Consider the following 20026-nt stretch of genomic DNA (forward strand, 5'->3'; position numbering starts at 1 on the left):
TTTTGTTAATTCCTTTCTACTAATTCAGATTGAAAGAATTCACAGATCATCTCCAAAAAAAGGGGGAAAAGAAACACCACTAAATACTACGAACTCCAAGTGGTTAAATTTATCAATTCAGTTCAGAAAGGATTGGCACTTCAACAAGACATCAGGAGAAAGACTTTCAAACACAAAGGAAAGGACTTTCAAATAACACAAGATTATTCTGTACCCACTAGAAAAAGTAGATGGAAATGGAATAATACATTCCAAGGATCAATGACTTTCAGAATACAGACCAGGGTGACCTATCCTGCAAGTCTGGGCTTAACTACCTAGGACAAAAGATGGACATTCAGTAACAAAGTCTGACACATTTTTAGAAAGAAATCAGAACTGATGAAATTATTTGCCTCCCAAACATCCCTAAACAACAGAAACATAGGAGGAGGGAATAAATATAGCAGGCAAGGACAGTTACAGGTACAAAATGACAACAGGGAGACCAACAAGAGGCTTTTTTTTCTAAATGTGCACAAGAAAACTGGTAAAAATCTGGTAGAGGTCATAGTGAAGAGACAGATGCAGTATCATGGCCAAAATTTGGCCACACCTTACCTACAGGTGAATGCATCTGGTATGGAACTACATTACAACATGAGAGGGTACATAAAAGGGGGGAAATAAGAGGAGGAAGGAGAAGACTGAGTGATGCACTAAGGTCAGTCAAGGACTGGCAATGAGGGGAAGATCACCTACTCTCAGAAAGATAAAAGCCTACAGGTAAGTGAGGGGGGGATTAAAAAGGAGGGGAAAAAGGAGGCCTTACTTTGGATGTGGAAGGGGTTCCATGGTAGAATGCTCCTATGGGTAAACAGAGACAGCTATAAAAGAAGATAAGGACATTACATTGGATGAAGTCTGGGAGCTTTGGTACTTCAAAAATCTACTTCTCTGGGAGGTGGGAGAGGGGGAACTGGAAGCTCCTAGGACAACTAGAATCTGGAGATTTCCAGGCAAATGAGAAAAATAAGTCAATGAGAGAGGATATAGATCAATGGCAGACTGCTACTTGGGATGGGGGTTGGGGGGAAGATTACCAGGGGGTAGTATCTTCTCTGACACTTGCATTAATGCTTATTGTTTTATAAATGAGACACAAAGGAAAAGTACAATCCTTGGGGCAAGCCTTAGTAGGCAGAGGTAGAAAGTGCCTGGAGGGAAATGCCTAGAATGGATACCCTGGAAGCTTTTCTAGCATGAAGAGTACTTAGAAAAGAAAGAGACCAGATAATTATAGGAATCGTGATTAAGGGAATGAGAATATAGAATAAAAAGAAAGAAGAGATGATTGAGAATTAGAGCAATATTTTTGGAGAAGGGTGCAAAAATTAAATTTAAAAACTAAGGAGCAGGACTAGCCGAAGGGGAGGAGTGGAAAGGGAAAAATCAGATGAGAAGAGGGCATCAGAGGTGTGGGGGAAGAGAGCCAGTGGGAACAGAGACACTTCAAAAGAAGATTAAAGTCAAGCGACTGAAGGAATTTAATACTCTGTTTACAGCAGAAGAGGGAACTAGAAACTGAAAAGCTTCTGCACAGACAACATTCATGTATCTAGGATAAGAAGGAAAGTGACAGAATGGGAAAAAATTTTTGCATCAAATTTCTCTGGTAAGGGTTTGGTATTCAAGATATATAATCAGTTATGTATATGATCAATATATACATATATGTACAAACATATGCACATATATTAAAAACCAATTACCACCCCCCCCAATAGATAAATGTTCAAAGGATATAAGCCAATAGATAAATTTTGAAGGATATAAATAGTTCTCAAAAGAACTGCAAACTATTCACAATCAACTAAAAATGCTGCAAATTACTAATAATAAGACATATACAAATCAAAACAAGCCAGGGGTTTTGCTTTATACCTTCCAAACTAGCAAACAGGTAAGAAGTGACCCCTCAAAATGGCAATAGTCAATGTTGGAGAAGTGATGAAAAGATGGACATACAAATACATTATTAGAGGAACTACGAAATAGTAAATAACATTTTGGAAAGCAAATTGGAATATGCAAAAAAAAAATGCTTATAATCTCTTTTGACCAGAGACTCCGTTACTGAGTTTGTACCCCAATAGAGCTATTGATAAGAAAAAGTACCCATATACTGCAAAATGTTTCTAGCAGCATTTTTTGTGATGGCTAAAAATTGAAAATAAAGCAGATACCCAGCAATTGAATGGCTAAACAGATTGCGGGATGCTGTGCTATAAGAAATAATTCAAGTGATGAATACATACAAATATGGAAAGACCTTATGAACTGATGCAGAGTAAAGTCAAGAAAATAATATAAATGGTAACTACAATAATGTTAATGAAAACAACACACACACAAAACAGCACGAATGTAAACTTAACCTAATTATAAAGATCAAAGGAAATTCAAATGAAGAGATATGAGAAGACACCCCTAACCCACCCCTTCATGGAAATGGGACATCCACAGGTATTGCACACTGCATATGTTATTGAACTTTCTCAATGTATTGATTAGTTGTGCTGGTTTTTCTTTTTCTATTTGTCATAAGGGATGGTTTTCTGGGAGTGGGTGGGATACATAGGATATACATGGTGATATGAGACAGAAAATATCAATAAAAACTCATTTTAAAAAGCAAGTAAAACACATTGAAAAACATTGGGGGCAGATAGGTATTATAAAGGATAAAATGTTGGGCATATAGTCAGTAGGACCCAAATTCAAACATGGCCTCAGACATTTAGCAGCTATATGACACTTTCAAAAAAAAACAACCAAAAATTTCTATTTTTCTTAGTTTTTCCTAAATGGAGCTTTTGTGAAGATAAAATGAGATAGTATTTGTGAAGCACTTAACACAGTGCCTGGCACATAGGAGCTATGTTTTCCTCCTCCTTCCTATCACAGTTGGACCATTATAAGATTTGGCGAGTAAATAGTTATGAAAAATGGGTTTCATATGACAAGAGTAAAGTGCTATGGAAATGTTAAATAATAGGAAACTGTAAGACTTATCATTCTATTTAGTTCTGCATTAAGGTCCAATTCCCTTGTCAAACCTGCTTTATTAAGATGCAGGCTAACTTCACACTCTTTGAAAGGGTTACATTCTAATTTTACTGTGGTTTTGTACTTAGAAAAATGGATGTGGAGACAGTGATAAGGCAGTAGATAATAGGCTCAGAGAGATTAATTGGGTGACTGTAATTCAGTCTAAAGTTCTAACAGTATTACAAAGGTTTATGAGATCATCAGAACTCTTGGAACTGAATTATATCTTTAGTTATCAGTCCATCTTCTTTCTCCATTCCCATTTTTATCACACATAGAAAATGCATGTTTTTGAGACCATAAAACAATTTATTGAGGACATGTAAAGGAAATCATTTAGGATTTTTATACTGGACAGGTTAAAGAAAAAATTACAGTTGGTATCAAACTAGCAAGTATAAAAATTACAGAGACTTGAGGGTCAATTTCCTGCTAAGCAGTTCTTTTATTAAAGGCAAAAGAAGGCAACCAGCCCATCATGAAGCCCATATATCCAGAGTGGGAAGGGAGCTAAGAAGCTATCTAATATAAGCTCTTCATTTTACAGATGAGGAAACTGAGGCCACAGATACTAAGGGACTTGCCCAAGATCGCATAGTAAACACATGTAAATGATGTGACAAACCCCAGTTTTCAGACTCTAGAGACAATATTCACACACACCCACACACACAGAGTACTTACTGAAATTTTGCAGAATCCTGTCTGACAAATTGCTAAGTCTCTGACAATCCCCCCATTTTAGTTTCTTAATTTCCCTGGTAGGGCAGCTATGTGGCACAGTAGGTAAAATAACAGGACTGGTGTCAGACTCATAGTTCAAATTTGTCCTTAGTCACTTACTAGCTGTGTGATCCTGAACAAGTTATTTAACCTTATTTCCTTCAGTTTCCTCATCTGCAAAATGATCTGGAGAAGGAAATGTCAGACAACTCCAGTATCCTTGCCAGGAAAACCCTAAATGGAGTCACAAAGGTCAGACACAACCGGAAAACATCTCAACAATAAAATCTCCCTGGTGCTAAATCTCTCCCTGAGATCTTTCCCCAGATATCTCAACCTTTGCATCTTGGTTCTCCACTGTGACACCATATTGTCAGAAAAACTTGGATTTATTCAATTTTCAGCCTAACAATCTAGCTATAAGCACAATGTGACACTTTGCTTCACCTGATTAAAAATATATGAATGATTTGATGTAATAAAATGAAGTTCAGTTTCTAAAAATTCCTTCCCGTACTTTAAGTCAAATAAAATTAACTAGTTGCATAACTCAGATAAGAATAAACCTCTACATAGAAATAGATATATCTTACTTCAAATGGGAGCTCCGTTAATTCTAGATTTCCAGACAAATCCAGTTTCTCCAGGTTTTCACAGTCTCCTAATTCTGGAGGAACACTCTTCAGATGGTTGAAACTCACATTGAGTTCTTTCAAGCTCTTCAAACAACCTGTTGCCATAGAATGTTGCCATCAGTTGAACAGGTGTCATTTGAAAGAAACAAAGTCATTTGTTAAACGTTTGCATAAATAATCATTGCAGAAGGAGTTAAAATTGAATTATCTATTTATAAGCAGAAAAATATGTGATTTCCCATATATTTTGCCCCTCGATCATAAATTTTCAAATAATTTTTCTTTGTTTCATGTCATATGCTTTGTCTTATCTTCCCAATGAGAATATATGAACCTTCAAAGGAGGGAATATGCTTTCTTATTGTCCTATATCTCCACCTCAGTATCAAGCACAGTATCAGTCGCATGGTAAACCCTGAAGCTGTAATTACAATTGGCCCACGGAGGCTTTACTCCAAAGCACCAAAATTTAGAGGGGATAAAAATTATGAATAAGTATTTATAAATTGACATCACATATATCTCTTTAAAAGCATAGAAACAACTGAACTTAGGATCTAGTTAGTGAAAAAACATAGTTAAAATATGAAGCAACCCGACAGCCATATTACTAGCAAGATCCATGTTTGGGCCTATAATAACAAATTCCCTCTCTAGATCACATGAATTTGATTTAATTACTTCTTGAATTATTTTCATTTTATATATCATGAAATTGATGAGAGAATGTCTTGCGCTATTTCTTTTGGGAATGTTATTTGTTCTGGCTATGAAAAGTGCTAAACATTCAGAAAATGTCTATTGAATTGAGTTGAATTTATTTTTTTTTTTAAATTAGTAACTGCATTCAGTTGATGCAATTAGTTTTGTTTATATTCAATAAATAGTGAGGACTTACTTTTCACCGTAATAGAGGCAGCTCAATGCAATGACTTTCAAATCCTACCTCAGACACAGAGTGGCTAAAGAACATTAGGCACATCATGTGACTTCTCGACACCCCCTCCCCCAATGCAACAATCTGAGACAATCCAACTATAGAGTAGATTCCCTTCTACATTGGTTGAGAGTTATTTTTTAATTACTATGTATTTATGAAAGAGAGACAGACAGACCAATAAACAGAGAAAGAGACAGAAAATATCTATAGATGTGCTTGGTGTCCTAAAAGTCTTGAAGCAATCTTAATCTTTAGTAACTCTTGGGAACCCTTGGATAGGGTTCATATCATTCCCCACAAAAGACTAATACATATACTTTAAAATTCATCAATTATTATTTGGAAATAATTAGAAGCATTGCCATGTAGGTGTTGAGGAAAATGTAAAATATCCCTGCCCTTGTGGAGCTTATGGTCTAGTAGAGGGATATCTTATACATTGATAACTGAAATTATACTGAGACACATCAAATATATTGAGAGTCCTTTTCTAATGTGCTATGCAAGGACTTAGGAGATAAAAACCATTATCAAAAAGAGTAATAAGAAGAAATCTAATTCCTTTGTCCAGTTCACTCTTCAGAACTCTGCTGAAGGTGATGGAAGTTATAATTTATAGTTAGTTAATTTCATGCTCCTGCAACATTTATGGATTTTCCGGGGACATGTGGAATTTAATTTTTACTTCAGTTGAATTTTTAGAATTTTACAAATGTCCATGAGAGAAAAAAAGACAAATAAACCAAAACTCCTTCCCCACCAGGTTATGATATATATTCAGAAGAATTTATAAGTAAATATGCATTCTTATTCGACATAAGACAAATAGTCATAGACATTTTTTAAGGTTCTTATCTCCAATTCAAGCAGCAGGGGTATGTAGCACTACAAACCTACAGCAATGTATAAGCTAACTGGAACAAAGCATAAAAAATAAATTTTTAGGCAATGAAAGTTGCAACTTTTTATTTCTTTAAAGAACTTTTAATATGCAAAATTGAGGCTAGGTGGCAAAGTGGGTAGAGTGCTGAGGCTGAAGTTAAGAACTTGTTGTTTAGTCATTTTTGGTGGTGTCTGACTCCTCCTGACTCCTTTCAGCATCTTCTTGGCAAAGATAAGGGAGCGATTTGTCATTTCTTCTCCAGCTCATTTTATAGATAAGGAAACTAAAACAATCAGGATTAAGTGACTAGCTCAGAGTCACACAGCTAGTAAGAGTCTGAGGCTGGATTTGAACTGACTACAGGCCTGGCACTCTATCTAAAGCAGCATGTCCTGAGTTCAAATCCAGACTTGGCAAGTCATTTAACCTCTGAGTGATTCAGTTTCTTTACCTGCAATATAAAAGGATTATAATACCACCTGCCTCACAGGATTGCTGTGAAGATAAAATGAGATAATATTTGTAAAGTACTTTTACACATTGCATGGCACATAGTTAGCACTTACTAAATGCTTGTTCCCTACTGCTCTTCCAATATATCTTACTTTGCATGTCAAGTTATTTACGTAATTTGGTAATGAGAAAGGAGTCACAATTTTTGTGTATTCTTTTATTCTTCATCATGAAACCACATTGTTTACACATTTTTATTATAAATGTTTGAGAGACAGCCCAACCTTGATTTTTGTACATAGGATTTTAATGGGATGGAAATCAGATAAATTCTAAGACCAGTGAAGCACATTTTTCTCCATCTCTTGGATAAATTTCTTAACCCTTCATGATAGATGGTATATTATAAGTTTATGTCACGGTATTACATCTCCATTACCCCAATTCACTCTGGAGCTCATAGACTGCACAAGTCCCCACTCACCTAGCACAGAGTGGATTTAAATACTAAATAATAATTGTTTCTCTTCTATCCAGGAATCCTGAGGGTCTTCTCCTCCCAGTTTGATTTTTTTTTTTATTAAAAGGGGCAATCCCTTGAGAAATTACTTAAAGAAACCTATTCATTGAATGGGTGTATCTCACTCAAAGTGAGAATGCTATAAGACAGAAACCTGAAAGAGCCAAGATCTCCCATTGCATCCTGGGCCACTTCCAGTCATCCTGATGAATATCAGGCCACTGGATCCAGATTGCTCTGGAGAAGAAAGTGAGGTTGGTGACCTTGCACAGCCCTCCCTCACTCAAATCAAAGTCAACCACAAGTCATGTCATCATCTTGATGACATGGTTCTGTTTGAAAATGAAGGACAAACACAACAACAATTCTGAAACAATTTTCTTTCTCAGTTTACCAATATAATTTGTCTTTCAATGGGGACAGGTCTTGAAAGTCCAGGTAGTTAAAAAAAATTCCCAAAGCATGCTTTTGAGTGAGTGTTTATGCTTACTATGTTCTGTTAGTTGTTTTGGTATATCCTTGAATGGAAAACTGTTTCACCTGCAAAAAATTTTGTTCTCTTGAATTGTTTCAGTCATGTCTGACTTTCAATTGCCTCATTTGGGGTTTTAAAAATAAAATTATTCAATCATGTCTCCATTTGGATTTTTCTTTGCAAAGATCTTGGAGTAGTTTGCCATTTCCTTCTCCAACTCATTTTACAGATGAAGAAATTGAGGCAAATAGGGTTAAGTGACTTGCCCAGGGTCACATAGCTAGGAAGTATCTGAGGAGGGATTTGAACTCATGAAGATAAACCTTCCTGATTCCAAGCTTAGAACTCTATCCATTGTGCTACCTAGCAGCCAACATGACTATGTTATATATGTTTACGTACCTGTATCTCTCCCTCCCTCCCTCTCTTTCTTCCTCCCTCCCTCCCTCTCTCTCTCTCTCTCTCTCTCTCTCTCTCTCTCTCTCTCTCTCTCTCTCTCTCTCTCTCTGTAAGGCTGGTTACTTTGCACAGCACTCTCTCACTTAGATCCAATTTACTTGCAAGTCATAATATCACCTTCCTGATTCCACAGACCTCTTTGAGAATGAGAGACAAACAACAACAAAACATATTATGTATCTTTCTCTGTGTATGAATGTTTTTCTGCACTGTTTTCAAAAGATGATTATAGGCCACAATAACCAGATTTGGGGGTAAAAATGGCTAATATTCAGAACAATTCGGGGAAATGTGAACTATTATTATAAATGTATATATGTTTGTATATACACACATACATACATATATATATATATATATATATATATATATATATATATATACACATACGTACATAAGAAACCAAGCAGTTTCTAAGAAGAACCTTTTCTTGGTTCCCACTATTAAAAGATTATTAATGGCATGTGGAACATTAGTGAGAGTGCTATAAATCAAGTCCATCTCTCTGCCTTTTTAGTCCCAGGCCACAGCTACACCCAGATGAACCCTTCTGTCATCTGTTAGAAATTTAGTAGAAATGGATAGAAACAGGTTTACGTAAAATGAGGAAAAAGTGCTTGCCTTTGGACCAAAGGCAATGTAAATTGTCAATGCTGGATTATAAATGTGATTGGGTAGGATCAGATTAACTGAGTTCTCTAGGAGCAGACTTTGTAAATCTGTGTTCTATGGAAAGTTTCATTTAGCTTAAACAGGGAAAGTAAAGGTTTCACTTGGATTATGTATATATTTCATTCTATTTTCAGGTTTTCTAACACATCAAGATAATTGTATCTATTACCAGAGTAATGTGGCACAATCTATGGAGGCATTTGCTCTAATCAGGAGCTTATGTCACATTTATACCTTGGCATAAACACATGTTATAATAGGGTGGGCTGAAAATAAAGTATTTTTTAACTTCTACCCACTCAGTGATAGGAATAGAAAGTCTTTATTCTAGGAAGCCTAAAAAACCAATTCTCTTTTGAATTGTTTACACATATGTCATTTTATCCACTCTTCTCAGTATTTTTCTTGCTCTTTCCATAATTGTTGCAATTAAATATCATTACATAGGCACTGTTTTTCCCCTTTCTCACAATTCTTAAAGGGTACAAGCTTTATTTATTTGGGAGGAACTTAACGTTCTTCTTTAATTATGACTTTGGACCTCATCTCCTTTGAGGACTATGTCACCCTAATGTGCCATCTTCTCCAAATCTTTCTTAATATCATCTTCCTGCCCCCAGAGCATTACCCTCCCTTTTTTAAGAGGCTCAGTATCTGACACACAGTCTATCTCCCCAAATGGATTTCTGCTCTAATACTTGGAAGCATCAATATACACATTCCTATTCCCACAAACATCATGACCTCCTCAAATTCCATGAGGAACTTTAGGATTCTGAACTCTGAAATCCCCTTTCTAATCACATCATCCTATGCTTCTATCTTCAAACCAAATGCAAATGGAGAAGTTTGCAAAGCATTTAAGGATATTATCTCAGTTGATCCTCACAAAGTGCTAGTTTAACCCAATTTTACAAATGAGAAAATTGAGGCAAATAGAGGTTACATGACCTGCCCAAAGTCACAAAGCTACTCACTATTTGAGGCAAGATTAACTAAAGGTCTTCCCGACTCTAAATTTAATATTCTCTCCACTGCACCATCAAGATGTCTCAATATATTTTCGATATCAAATATTTTAATGTCGAAAGCTCAGATTAGGCCTTTGATCTCTTCACCTCTTATCTGTTCAGGTAGCTTGCCATTTCAATGCGAAGTTTCTCCTCTAATTTTTATTTTCTGGCTTATGAACCTGTTCTATCCCTGATCTTCATAAAGTATATCTCTACCTATGTCACTTGATCCCTATTCCATTCAGTAAACTCCAGTGACTCTCTATTACCTCTAGGATTAAATATAATATCCTCTGTCTGACCTTTAAAGACCTTCATATAATTTGGCCCCTTTGTAATTTTCTGGTTTTCTTACACCTTACTCCTTTGCACATGGTCTTTGACTCAGTGACATTGGCCACACCATTGCTTCTTTCACAAGATACTCAGTCTCCAGAATCTGTAATATTCATTGAATGTCCCCTATACCTGGAATTCTCTCTCTTCTCATGTTCTTCCTTGGCCTCCCTGGCTCCCTTTAGGTCCCAGGTAAAATCCCACTGCATACAAATCTTTTCTGATCTCCCTTAATGCTAGCACCTTCCCTCTAAGACTACCCTCAATTTATCCTGTATTATGCATATTTCTCTGCATATTATCTCCCCCAGTAGCACAGTGCCTGGCACCTAATAAATGCTTAACAACTGCTTGTTTCTTTCCTGAGGGCAGGAAGTTTTTCTTTGCCTTTCTCTCTATCCCCAGTGCTTAGCAAATGACTAGAACATAACATGCATAGCAAATGTTTGTTGATTGAATTGACTTGCTATATACAAATATGTTCTTAAAAAAAATCATCACCTGATCCTTCTGTCCCTCAACTTATAGACCCATATCTCTTCACCCTTGAAAAGCAAATTCCTAGGAGAAAAACTCATCTATGATTGCAAATTTTACTTTCTTATCTCTTCCACACATCTCAATCCCTTGATGCAATACTTCTGTCCATTCTAAACTGAAGTTTCTCCAATTTCACATTCCCTAAACATCTAAATTCAAAGCATGATTCCCAATAAATAAATTGTGTGGAAGGATGTGAGAATGGTGCTTGCTTGGCAGCTAAGTGGATAGCCAAAGATTACCTGGATGGAATGAGGTGAAGCATGACTTAAGATGGTCAAATATAAGCCTGTGTGACACACTCTCCAAACAGACTAACACAGCCTCCAGGATGAAGTTCTAAAGCTGAGAGGGTTAGGACCTTCCAGGAGGATTCAGCAGCAGCACAGCCAGAAAACTATCAGTGGTAAGAAAGGGCCTGCTGAAGGGTCAGCAAAGAGGATGGCATTCTTCTTTTAGGTAAATGCCCAAAGACCATCATGAACAGGTCCTTTGTGATCAATAAACTCCTTGGAATGATTATCCTCAAAATGGTTGCCTTTCAAGTACTTTGAATTATATGACTTTGGAAGAGACTAAGTAGCAACCAAGTCATGCACAGAAGGAGGGCTTGCCATTCTAAGACTTAGTAAAATATGACTTCACTGAAATGTCATCAGGCAGAAAGTGATGGGACCTGAATTCTGGTCATGGCTCAACTGTTAAGTAACTACATGATTTCTGGCTAAGTGAATTACTCTCTTGCTGACTCAATTTCTTTAGTTAAAAAAATAAAGGTAATGATATTCACTCTACTTACTTCAAGGGACAAAATAAAATAATAGATGTAAAAGTGCATTAAAAATTAAAAGACTATAATATAAATGGGAAGTATTTTGTAACTCACTCGTCATGTGACTATGACCAAATTTTCCTGAATAAATTTTCCCTCTGTTCCATTTCTTCTAAAGTATGAATATTATTTTTAGCCAACCTCATAAGATTAATATAAAAGGTAAATCTTAAGTGTTATTTTAAGCTAATAAGAAATGTTGAAAACAAATTAATACTTAAGAATAATCGTTTGAAGTAGGTGCTAGATCAAGCTGAACCCAGGAGACTAAAGGAACATGATATTGTGAAAAGGAGTTGAATCTGAGGTAAGAGAACTTAAATGACAGTTTCAGTTCTGCTCCATAAGTATGTCACCTTGGACAAGTCACTTTCCTCTTTGGACCTTAGTTGCCTTACTTTTAAAAATGAACTTGGTTTGATTAGATTATTATAAGTAATAATAACAAGAATTAACATTTATATAGCACTTTAAGATTTGCAAAGCACTTTACAAATATTATCTCTTTTTATTCTCACAATGCTGGGAAGTAGGTGATACTATTGTCCTTATTTTGCAGATGAGGAAAATAAGACAGAATTTAACTGAGTTTCCTAGTCCCATTCAGATCTAAATCTATGATCCTATATGAGGACAGTGTTGTGCGGTAGAATGATCAGTGCGCTGGAAGTCTGATGACCTGCTTCAAAGCATGACTCCACTATGCCTTGGAACTTCAGAGGTCATCCAGCTGATCCCCTTCATTTTACATTTAAAGAAACCGAAGCCAAGGGAGGTTGAGTGACATGTCTAGGGTCACATATTATATAGTAATAATTACTATGGATATCACTGAGCAAACCTCATCACTCTCTTTACCTCAGTTTCCTTAGCTATAAAATAAGGGTGGTAATACTGCTTATTTTACAGGGTTGTCAGAGGCAACTATTATTTAAATCACAGTGTTTTAGAAATGTGAGTCTCTTTCTCTATGAGTAGCTACCTCTTGTTCCCTGATGAAATTAATCTTCTATGTCTTAAAAATTTAACTTAAATATTGCTTCTGATTTATTCCAAAGTTTTGCCTTGGTAAAGTAACAGATCACTTATTGCTGGAATTTTCATAATAAAACCAAAGTTTCCTGCTCCTCTATGTCACTGTCTCAGATACTATTAGCATCCATCACATGTAATAATAATAGCAACAATTAGAATTTATATAACACTGAAAGTTGTGAAACACTTTACAAATAGTATCTCATTGGATCCTCACAACATCCCTGGAAAGTAGGTTCCATTATTATTCCCATTTTACAGATGAGTAAACTGAGGTGAAATGATTTGTCCAGGAAGTTTTTGAGGCAAGACTTGAACTTCTTGGTTTCAAATCCATTGCTCCATCCACATATCACCTAACTACCTCTTCTACACTTTAGAAAAGGAAAATATTACCATGTTTCCTCCTCTTTAACTGTAGAAAATGATTTTTAATTTTTTTCATACTTAAATTTTGTAAAATAATTTTAAATGAATCTCCATAAATGAAAAAGTAACATGGAAATGTTTATTGAGTTTACTCAATATGCTCTGTGTAGGGAGTAGAGTGCAGTGTAAAGAGTCCTAGATTTAGCGTCAGAGAACTTAGTCAAAGAACTTAATGCATGTGTGACCCAAAGCAGTCACTTCACAACTTTGGCCTTCAGTTTCCTCATCTGCAAAACGGGTTGGAAGTGACTTGATGCTCTGCAAGGTCCTTTTCAACTCTAAATTCTATGACTAACCATTTCATAACTTAAAACCTAAAGCAACATGATAAAGATGTTACATAGACCGAAAAAGAACAGCAGAGATGCTGCAGCAACATATACTGGCTTTTAATTGCTAACGATGTTTACATTTTATCTGTTTGGTTTTTTTTTTTTTTTGTCTCTGCATTTAAGCTGGCTGGACAATAGGGGTGGGGCAATTGGAACTTTTTGATAATTGGATTCCAGGTATTCCAAGACCTATTGGACCCAAGGAATGCCTCTCTGTATTCCAGTTGTTAAAGACAATGATGTATTCCATAAGGAAATGGAAGCAAAGTTTCCATGAGGAAGAAAAAGTAATAAAACAGCACAACCAAAAGGATAGAAGACGGAAAAGAAAAACACAAGCCTCACCAGGAGGTAGAGAGTGGGAGAGTGATCTACAGAGAAAAAAAGGACAGAGAAATGTAAGTTGTACAAGAGATCTCTCTTCTGTTGACATGATGTTGACAGATAACTGCTTCAGTAACCATGAGCAATAAATCCCCAACTCATACCCTATATTTTGACCTTCCTCTGACTCTTACTAAATGAACTTTCCCTCCACTGACATTTTCTGTGTCTCTGTTGTGTCATTCCCCGGAGATCAAGAAGCTTGCTTCCTCCTCTGAACACCAAGCTCTCTCCTCTTCAGGGAGAGCTTCAACTCTGTTTTTAGCCTTTTCGATGTATTGATCAGTTTTTTTCCTCTCTTTTTATTTTCTTTTTTTGTCTTTAAAGAATAATACTTATGACACAAGATGACTCTTTGAGAGAGGCAAGTGAGGAATTCTGGAGAAGATTATGATGATGTAAAACAGAAGATATCAGTGATGACTATTTAAAAAAGGATAGAAAATTGGGCCCTAACTAAGAAGCACAGAAAAAGTTCTGGCTACTCCTACATTCCGGGTTAGCAAAAGAGCTAGAGCTCTTTATTGCTGCCTTGTCTGGGGCAGTTTTGGGGACCTCACCATTACAAGCTTTTGTGACCAGAAACATTCTGCTGTCACAATCTCTCCATTTCATGACTTAAGACGTCATCATTTGTAGGGATCTATTGTTTTCCTTCTTTGAAATTTCTCCCTTCGGGTGCTTGCAACCTCATTCTGGTTCCCTTTAGACTCCCATTCCAAGACAAATGGTTATTAGGTAAGATAACCTATAAATCTATATTCTGATTGATATATAACTTTGTACTTTGACTTTAAAAAGAAATAAATTCAAGGTGTGTCTTCGTGTAAGAGACCATCCGTTAAAATACTATGATTAGAATATCCCATAATGTTTTTCTTTACTTTGTAATACTATGAATTCCATGATGACAAAGACTGATCATTTTAGGGTCATAACATTTGATGATTTATACTAACAAAAATTGTAGAAAATCTTGCACATTCAGGTAGCCACTCTGTTACTTTGCCTTGGACGACAAATTCCCAAACTGATTTAATAAGGCCAGAGAATGATCCTCGATAACTCAGACTCTAAAGTGATACTAATACTAAACACCATTTTCTCCTGTCGCCTAACTAAATGCTCAGCCACCTTTTGTCTAAAGCAAAATCCTCACTGTGATATACCAAGGGGTGTGTGGGAACCAGCCCTAACTTGCAAGAGCCAATTATTAAATTTTCAATGTGAACATTTGCACCTCGCAAATCAGAAATTTCTATAAATCAGCATTTGATTTATTGTCTTATTGATTATCTAGACTTCATAACATATTAACAATGAAGACTAAATTTAAAAGTGTGTATGTGCACATTTTTCCTTTCTTTCCAGAGAGCCCAGTTGTTAAACATTTATCAGTAGACCCCCTGTTTCACTCTATAAACATTATTTGAGTTCAGCAGGAATGGAGCTAATGGCCAATGAGATCATCACCTGAGTACAGGCCTAGTCATAGCCAGGTTAATAAATAAGAACAATGATAAAAATAATAAATGATGGGCATTTTCATATTGATTTTATGTTTGCAAAGTGCTTTATATCCAGGATCTCATTTAAGCCTCACACCATCACTGGACATTTAGGGGTCAGATATAGCTTTAGACAAAGAAAACAAGATCCTGCTGAAAACCCCGGCAGTACGTAGCCTTAATCAAATGGTACATGTGTGTAGACTTATTCCTTGACTTAAACCCATGATCTCAAGTAAAAGTTCTACCAGACTAATATGGCTGACACAGGGTAATGTTGATTCTGTCAGAATAGCACAAATCAAATGCATTTATGGCTCAGGGAAGATATGTTTTCAAAGAGGACTATCAAAGAATAGTTGATCCTTACCAAAGGGGATGCCCCTAGAGGAGAGTACCAATATACAAGATGACAAAAGTGGAACTAATGTGAATTGTACCCCCATCACTACCCTATTTCCTCACCTGTTCCTAAAATTAAAATTTTTTAAATTAAAAAAGCAAAAAAACAGAGAAAGTTAAGACAATTGGGAAAGTACAAATAATTATCTTGAAAATGTCAGTGAATATTTTGGTCAGGCTTTGGATTTCATCAACCTCTGCTCATACTTTATAGGGTGAAGAGCCTGGACTAGTAAGCCCATCAGTGATACTGCCTGCCTGTCCATCAAAGTTGTTTTTGCATGAATGATGCAAGCCACACATAAGATTGTAGGATCTGAAGCTGGCAGAGTCCACCCAGTCCCCTCATTTGATTGATGAGGAAACTGAGTTTAAGTGAATTGTCTAAGGACACAGAAATAATGAATAACAGAACTGGGATATTTTTCAATGCTAGGAAAAAACCTATTTCACTAATTATTTTTTATTAAATTTTGCTAACTGGATTGTTATAGAAATGCATTCTTCTCTATGCAAAATGGGAAGAGTCAGATAACGAGAGCAAGAAGTACTCAAATCTAAATATCTTTTGGAAAGAAAGAGAAGGGAAAGTATTTGGTGTTAAAACTTTAAAATGGAAAGGACTAATAGTTCTGCTTGGCTGTGTTTAGCTGGGGACCAAGTACAACAAAGTCAGGTTCCCCACATTCAGCTCTGTCTACCCATCTCTCAATTTGGACAGCGCATACCCACTTCCCCACCAGTCTAAAGGCATTCCAGCACAGACTGCCAGCTGTAATACATTTTGGGCTTCAGGCCTTTTTACAAGCAACAGACTCACATTGAGCAGCAGGCACAATGGGGCCCTATTATCTCTACCACTATCTGAAAATTAATGTAGCTTTGTGAAACCAGGGGCGTTCAGCTCCAGTGGTCATCTTTGCTTGATCCAAAGCTATTAAAGAGGAATATACTGTATACATATGAGGGTATACAGACACACAGATAAGATGATCTGGTAAACATTCCCTTCAGGTTGATTGCCTTTAGGAAATGGAGTTTGTTTTTTAAACCTCAATTTGAACATTGGCTTGGACAGCAAGAAGGGTTAGCTCATTAAGGAATGTCTTACTTGTAGTACATGTGCCTGAAGTATTGCAGGGAAAATAATGTATCCCTCTGCTGTGGCTGCTCATTTGTTTGCTTTGTTCTGTGTCATTAGGGTGGAGGAGAGGAAACCACTGAGTACATGAGTTCAGTGGAAGAATGAATTCTTTGTAAAAATGAAATTTCATTTGAAGCTTTGTTCCCTAAAAATAGTTCTTTTCATTTTCTTTCCAAAATGACCAGGGAAAGTATTCTAGGGAATCCAAAGAGGTAAATTCCTGTCTGTCAGTACATTCAGAGATTTATCTGTCTGTCAATTGCTCTCTTTCTCCAATACAAACCTAACACAGGGTTTTTTAAAGCTCTTTTGTATTCTAGATTTCTTGGCAGTCTGGTGAAGGCTTTTCAGAATAATGTTTTTAAGTGAATAAAATAAAAATATAGGATTATAAGATAGTTATCTATGCGTATGTCTTATGCATATATAAACATGTATGTGATATATATGTGAGTATATGTATATGTGTGTATATAATATGTATATATATGTGGTGTGTGTGTGTGTGTGTGTACACACACACACACACACACACACATAGAGTTAGATGGCATAGGTTATCACTACCAGACCTGGAGTCAACAAAGATCATCTTCCTGAGTACAAATCTGGCCTCAGACACTTACTAGTCATGAGATCCTGGGCAGGTCACTTAACCCTGTTTGCCTTACTTCCTCATCTGTAAAATGAGCTGGAGAATAAAATGCCAAACCACTATAGTATCATTGCCAAGAAAACTCCACACAAGGTCATGAATAGTTGGACACAACTGAACAACAATAATTAATAAATTCATGGACCCCCAGAAATCTTTCCACAGACTCCTTAAACGTAAAGGTATGCTAGAGCCAGCTCAAACTGACTAGAGAAAGCCAATTGTTAATTGTTTTTCATCTGAGTATTAACACCTTGAAATTAGCAAACATTTCAAATCAAGACAATTTGTTATTCTGTTGATTATCTGGAAGTGAGAAAGTGATGGAGGAAGCATTAATGATGCACATGAAACTTGAGTGTTCTGCTTTTCAGAGAGCATTGTTAAACATTTAATAGTAGTAATCCCTTCCCTTAGGATCCTTTGACCCCAAGTCAAGAATTTCTCATTCACTAAGTGACTTACTACACCTGCATAGCCCTCCCAGTTAGTTACATCTGCCTTGAGCATCTCACTCCAACAACAATCTTTCCCCCACTAACAGTCAACAGAGTGGGGAGAAATCATGGCTTACTTCTTTTGGAGTCATGGTGTACAATAGGACCTCTATACCCCAGACACCAAGTGTTTTGTCCACCAGAAATTTGACTGACTTATGTCCTCTTCAGGAAGACCACAAGTACTTCTGTTGACGCCAACTCTCTTCTGTTACCTGACAAAAGCATGTTTGTCCCTTAAGTGATTTAAAAGGACTTTACTACGGAGAACTGACAGGGCATATAGGATAGGGAATGAGTAGCTGATAGCAACAAATGAAAAGATTAATAATTTCACAAATTAAAAAGATTCTTATAGGTACCCTGGTCCTCAAGACCAACTCTACTACCTTTGCCTACATTTGTTAGCATCCACCTCTTTAATTTCCTGCCTAGTCTTAACTTTACAATATTACTGTTGGGAATTGGCTGGCCAGAGATGTCATTCTCAGGCCCCTAGAAAATGCTGTGTCACCCATTAATTTTGGGTTATAAGGCTCTGGAACACAGGCAAAAATTGCCTCAAAGTAACAGAGCTTTGCTGAGAAAACTTGGTGTTAAGATTACACATGGATTAGTAGATATAGTGAAATTTACTTTATATCAAGTTGTTAAGAGACTTGACAGTTTATAAAATGGTCCCAGAAAGTGGTGAAAACCTATGAAGACCATTGATTCAAACTATCTATTAACTGTAGACTTCAGACTCCTTGAAAAACAGAAGGAAAGAGAGAATGGTCAATTATCTAGCAAACCTGAAGGAGAAAAGAGTAGCCACCAACTGTAAAATGTCTGTCAGAGCCAAATAATACCTCAGACAATGGTATTGAGCCAAGTAAAGAAACACCATCAGGAAACACAAAATCTTAAGATGGCTGCATAGAAGCAGAGACCTCATAAGACTCTTCCCTCAGACCCCTCAAAAAACCTATAAAATTATTCTAAACAAATGCTAGAACAGCAGGAGCCACAAAAAGGACAGACTGAAGCAACCCAAGACAATCTGGAAGATTGACAGGAAGCATCTGTCACATGAGGTTGGGAGCAGAGCACAGTTCAGCATGGGCCACACCAGCATGGACAGAGCTGGAGCAGGCCTTAGGGGACTGAATCGCTGGTGGCTGCTGAGGTATCCAGACTTATCAACCCACAAATACCAAAGATAGTGTCAAAGGTCAATGGGAAGGGTCTGTCACTTGGCTGAGAGGGGAGGGTGGTCTGATCCCAGCCCCAGCCCCAGGGTGGCAGCAGCTATTGCTGAAGCAGAGGCTGCTTCTGGAACCCTGCACTTAACAAAGAGCTCAAAAGTCAAGTAACTGACTGAGAAATGAGCAAAAGGGGGAAAAACAAACAGACTATAGATCCTTACTTTCCTGGTGAGGAGGTATTTTCTTACATCATTGGTGATGAGGAAGATCAAAACATACAACCAAAAAGAAGATAACAAAACCAAAACTCCTGCATCCAAAGTCTCAGGCCATGGAAGAACTCAAAAAGGATGTTGAAAATCAAGTAAGAGAAGTAGAGGAAAAGTTGGAAAGAGGAATGAGAGTGATACAAGAAAATCATGCTAAAGGAATTCCCCCAAAATGCTGAAGAAAATAATACTTTTAAAAATAGACTAACTCAAATGGCAAAAGAGGTTCAAAAGGCCAATGAGGAGAAGAATGCCTTAAGAAGCAGAATGGGCCAAATGAAAAAAGAGGTCCAAAAGCTCATTGAAGAAAATAATTCCTTAAAAATTAGAATGGAGCAAATAGAAGCTAATGACTTTATGAAAAATCAAGAAATTATAAAACAAAACCAAAATAATGAAAAAATTGAAGACAGTGTGAAGTGTCTCATTGGAAAAACAAGTGACCTGGAAAATAGATCCAGGAGAGATAATTTTAAAATTATAGAACTACCTGAAAGCCATAATGAAAAAAAGAGCCTAGACCTCATCTTTCAAGAAATTATCAAGGAAACCTGTCCAAATACTCTGGAACCAGAGGGTAAAATAGAAATGGAAAGAATCCACAGATCACCCC

General features: G+C 36.6%; 1 protein-coding gene across 1 annotated transcript in view; it reads right to left on the bottom strand.

The window, feature by feature from the left end:
* LRRC2 (leucine rich repeat containing 2) overlaps positions 1-20026 on the bottom strand; it is a 183745-nt gene that overhangs the window by 58024 nt on the left and 105695 nt on the right. Inside the window, exon 5 of the mRNA XM_072596867.1 lies at positions 4407-4543. Coding sequence (XP_072452968.1) covers positions 4407-4543 — 137 coding nt within the window. The remainder of the gene's footprint in view (positions 1-4406; positions 4544-20026) is intronic.

This window comes from Notamacropus eugenii, chromosome 3 (genome assembly GCF_028372415.1).
Source record: "Notamacropus eugenii isolate mMacEug1 chromosome 3, mMacEug1.pri_v2, whole genome shotgun sequence".
Classification (NCBI taxonomy): Eukaryota; Metazoa; Chordata; class Mammalia; order Diprotodontia; family Macropodidae; genus Notamacropus; species Notamacropus eugenii.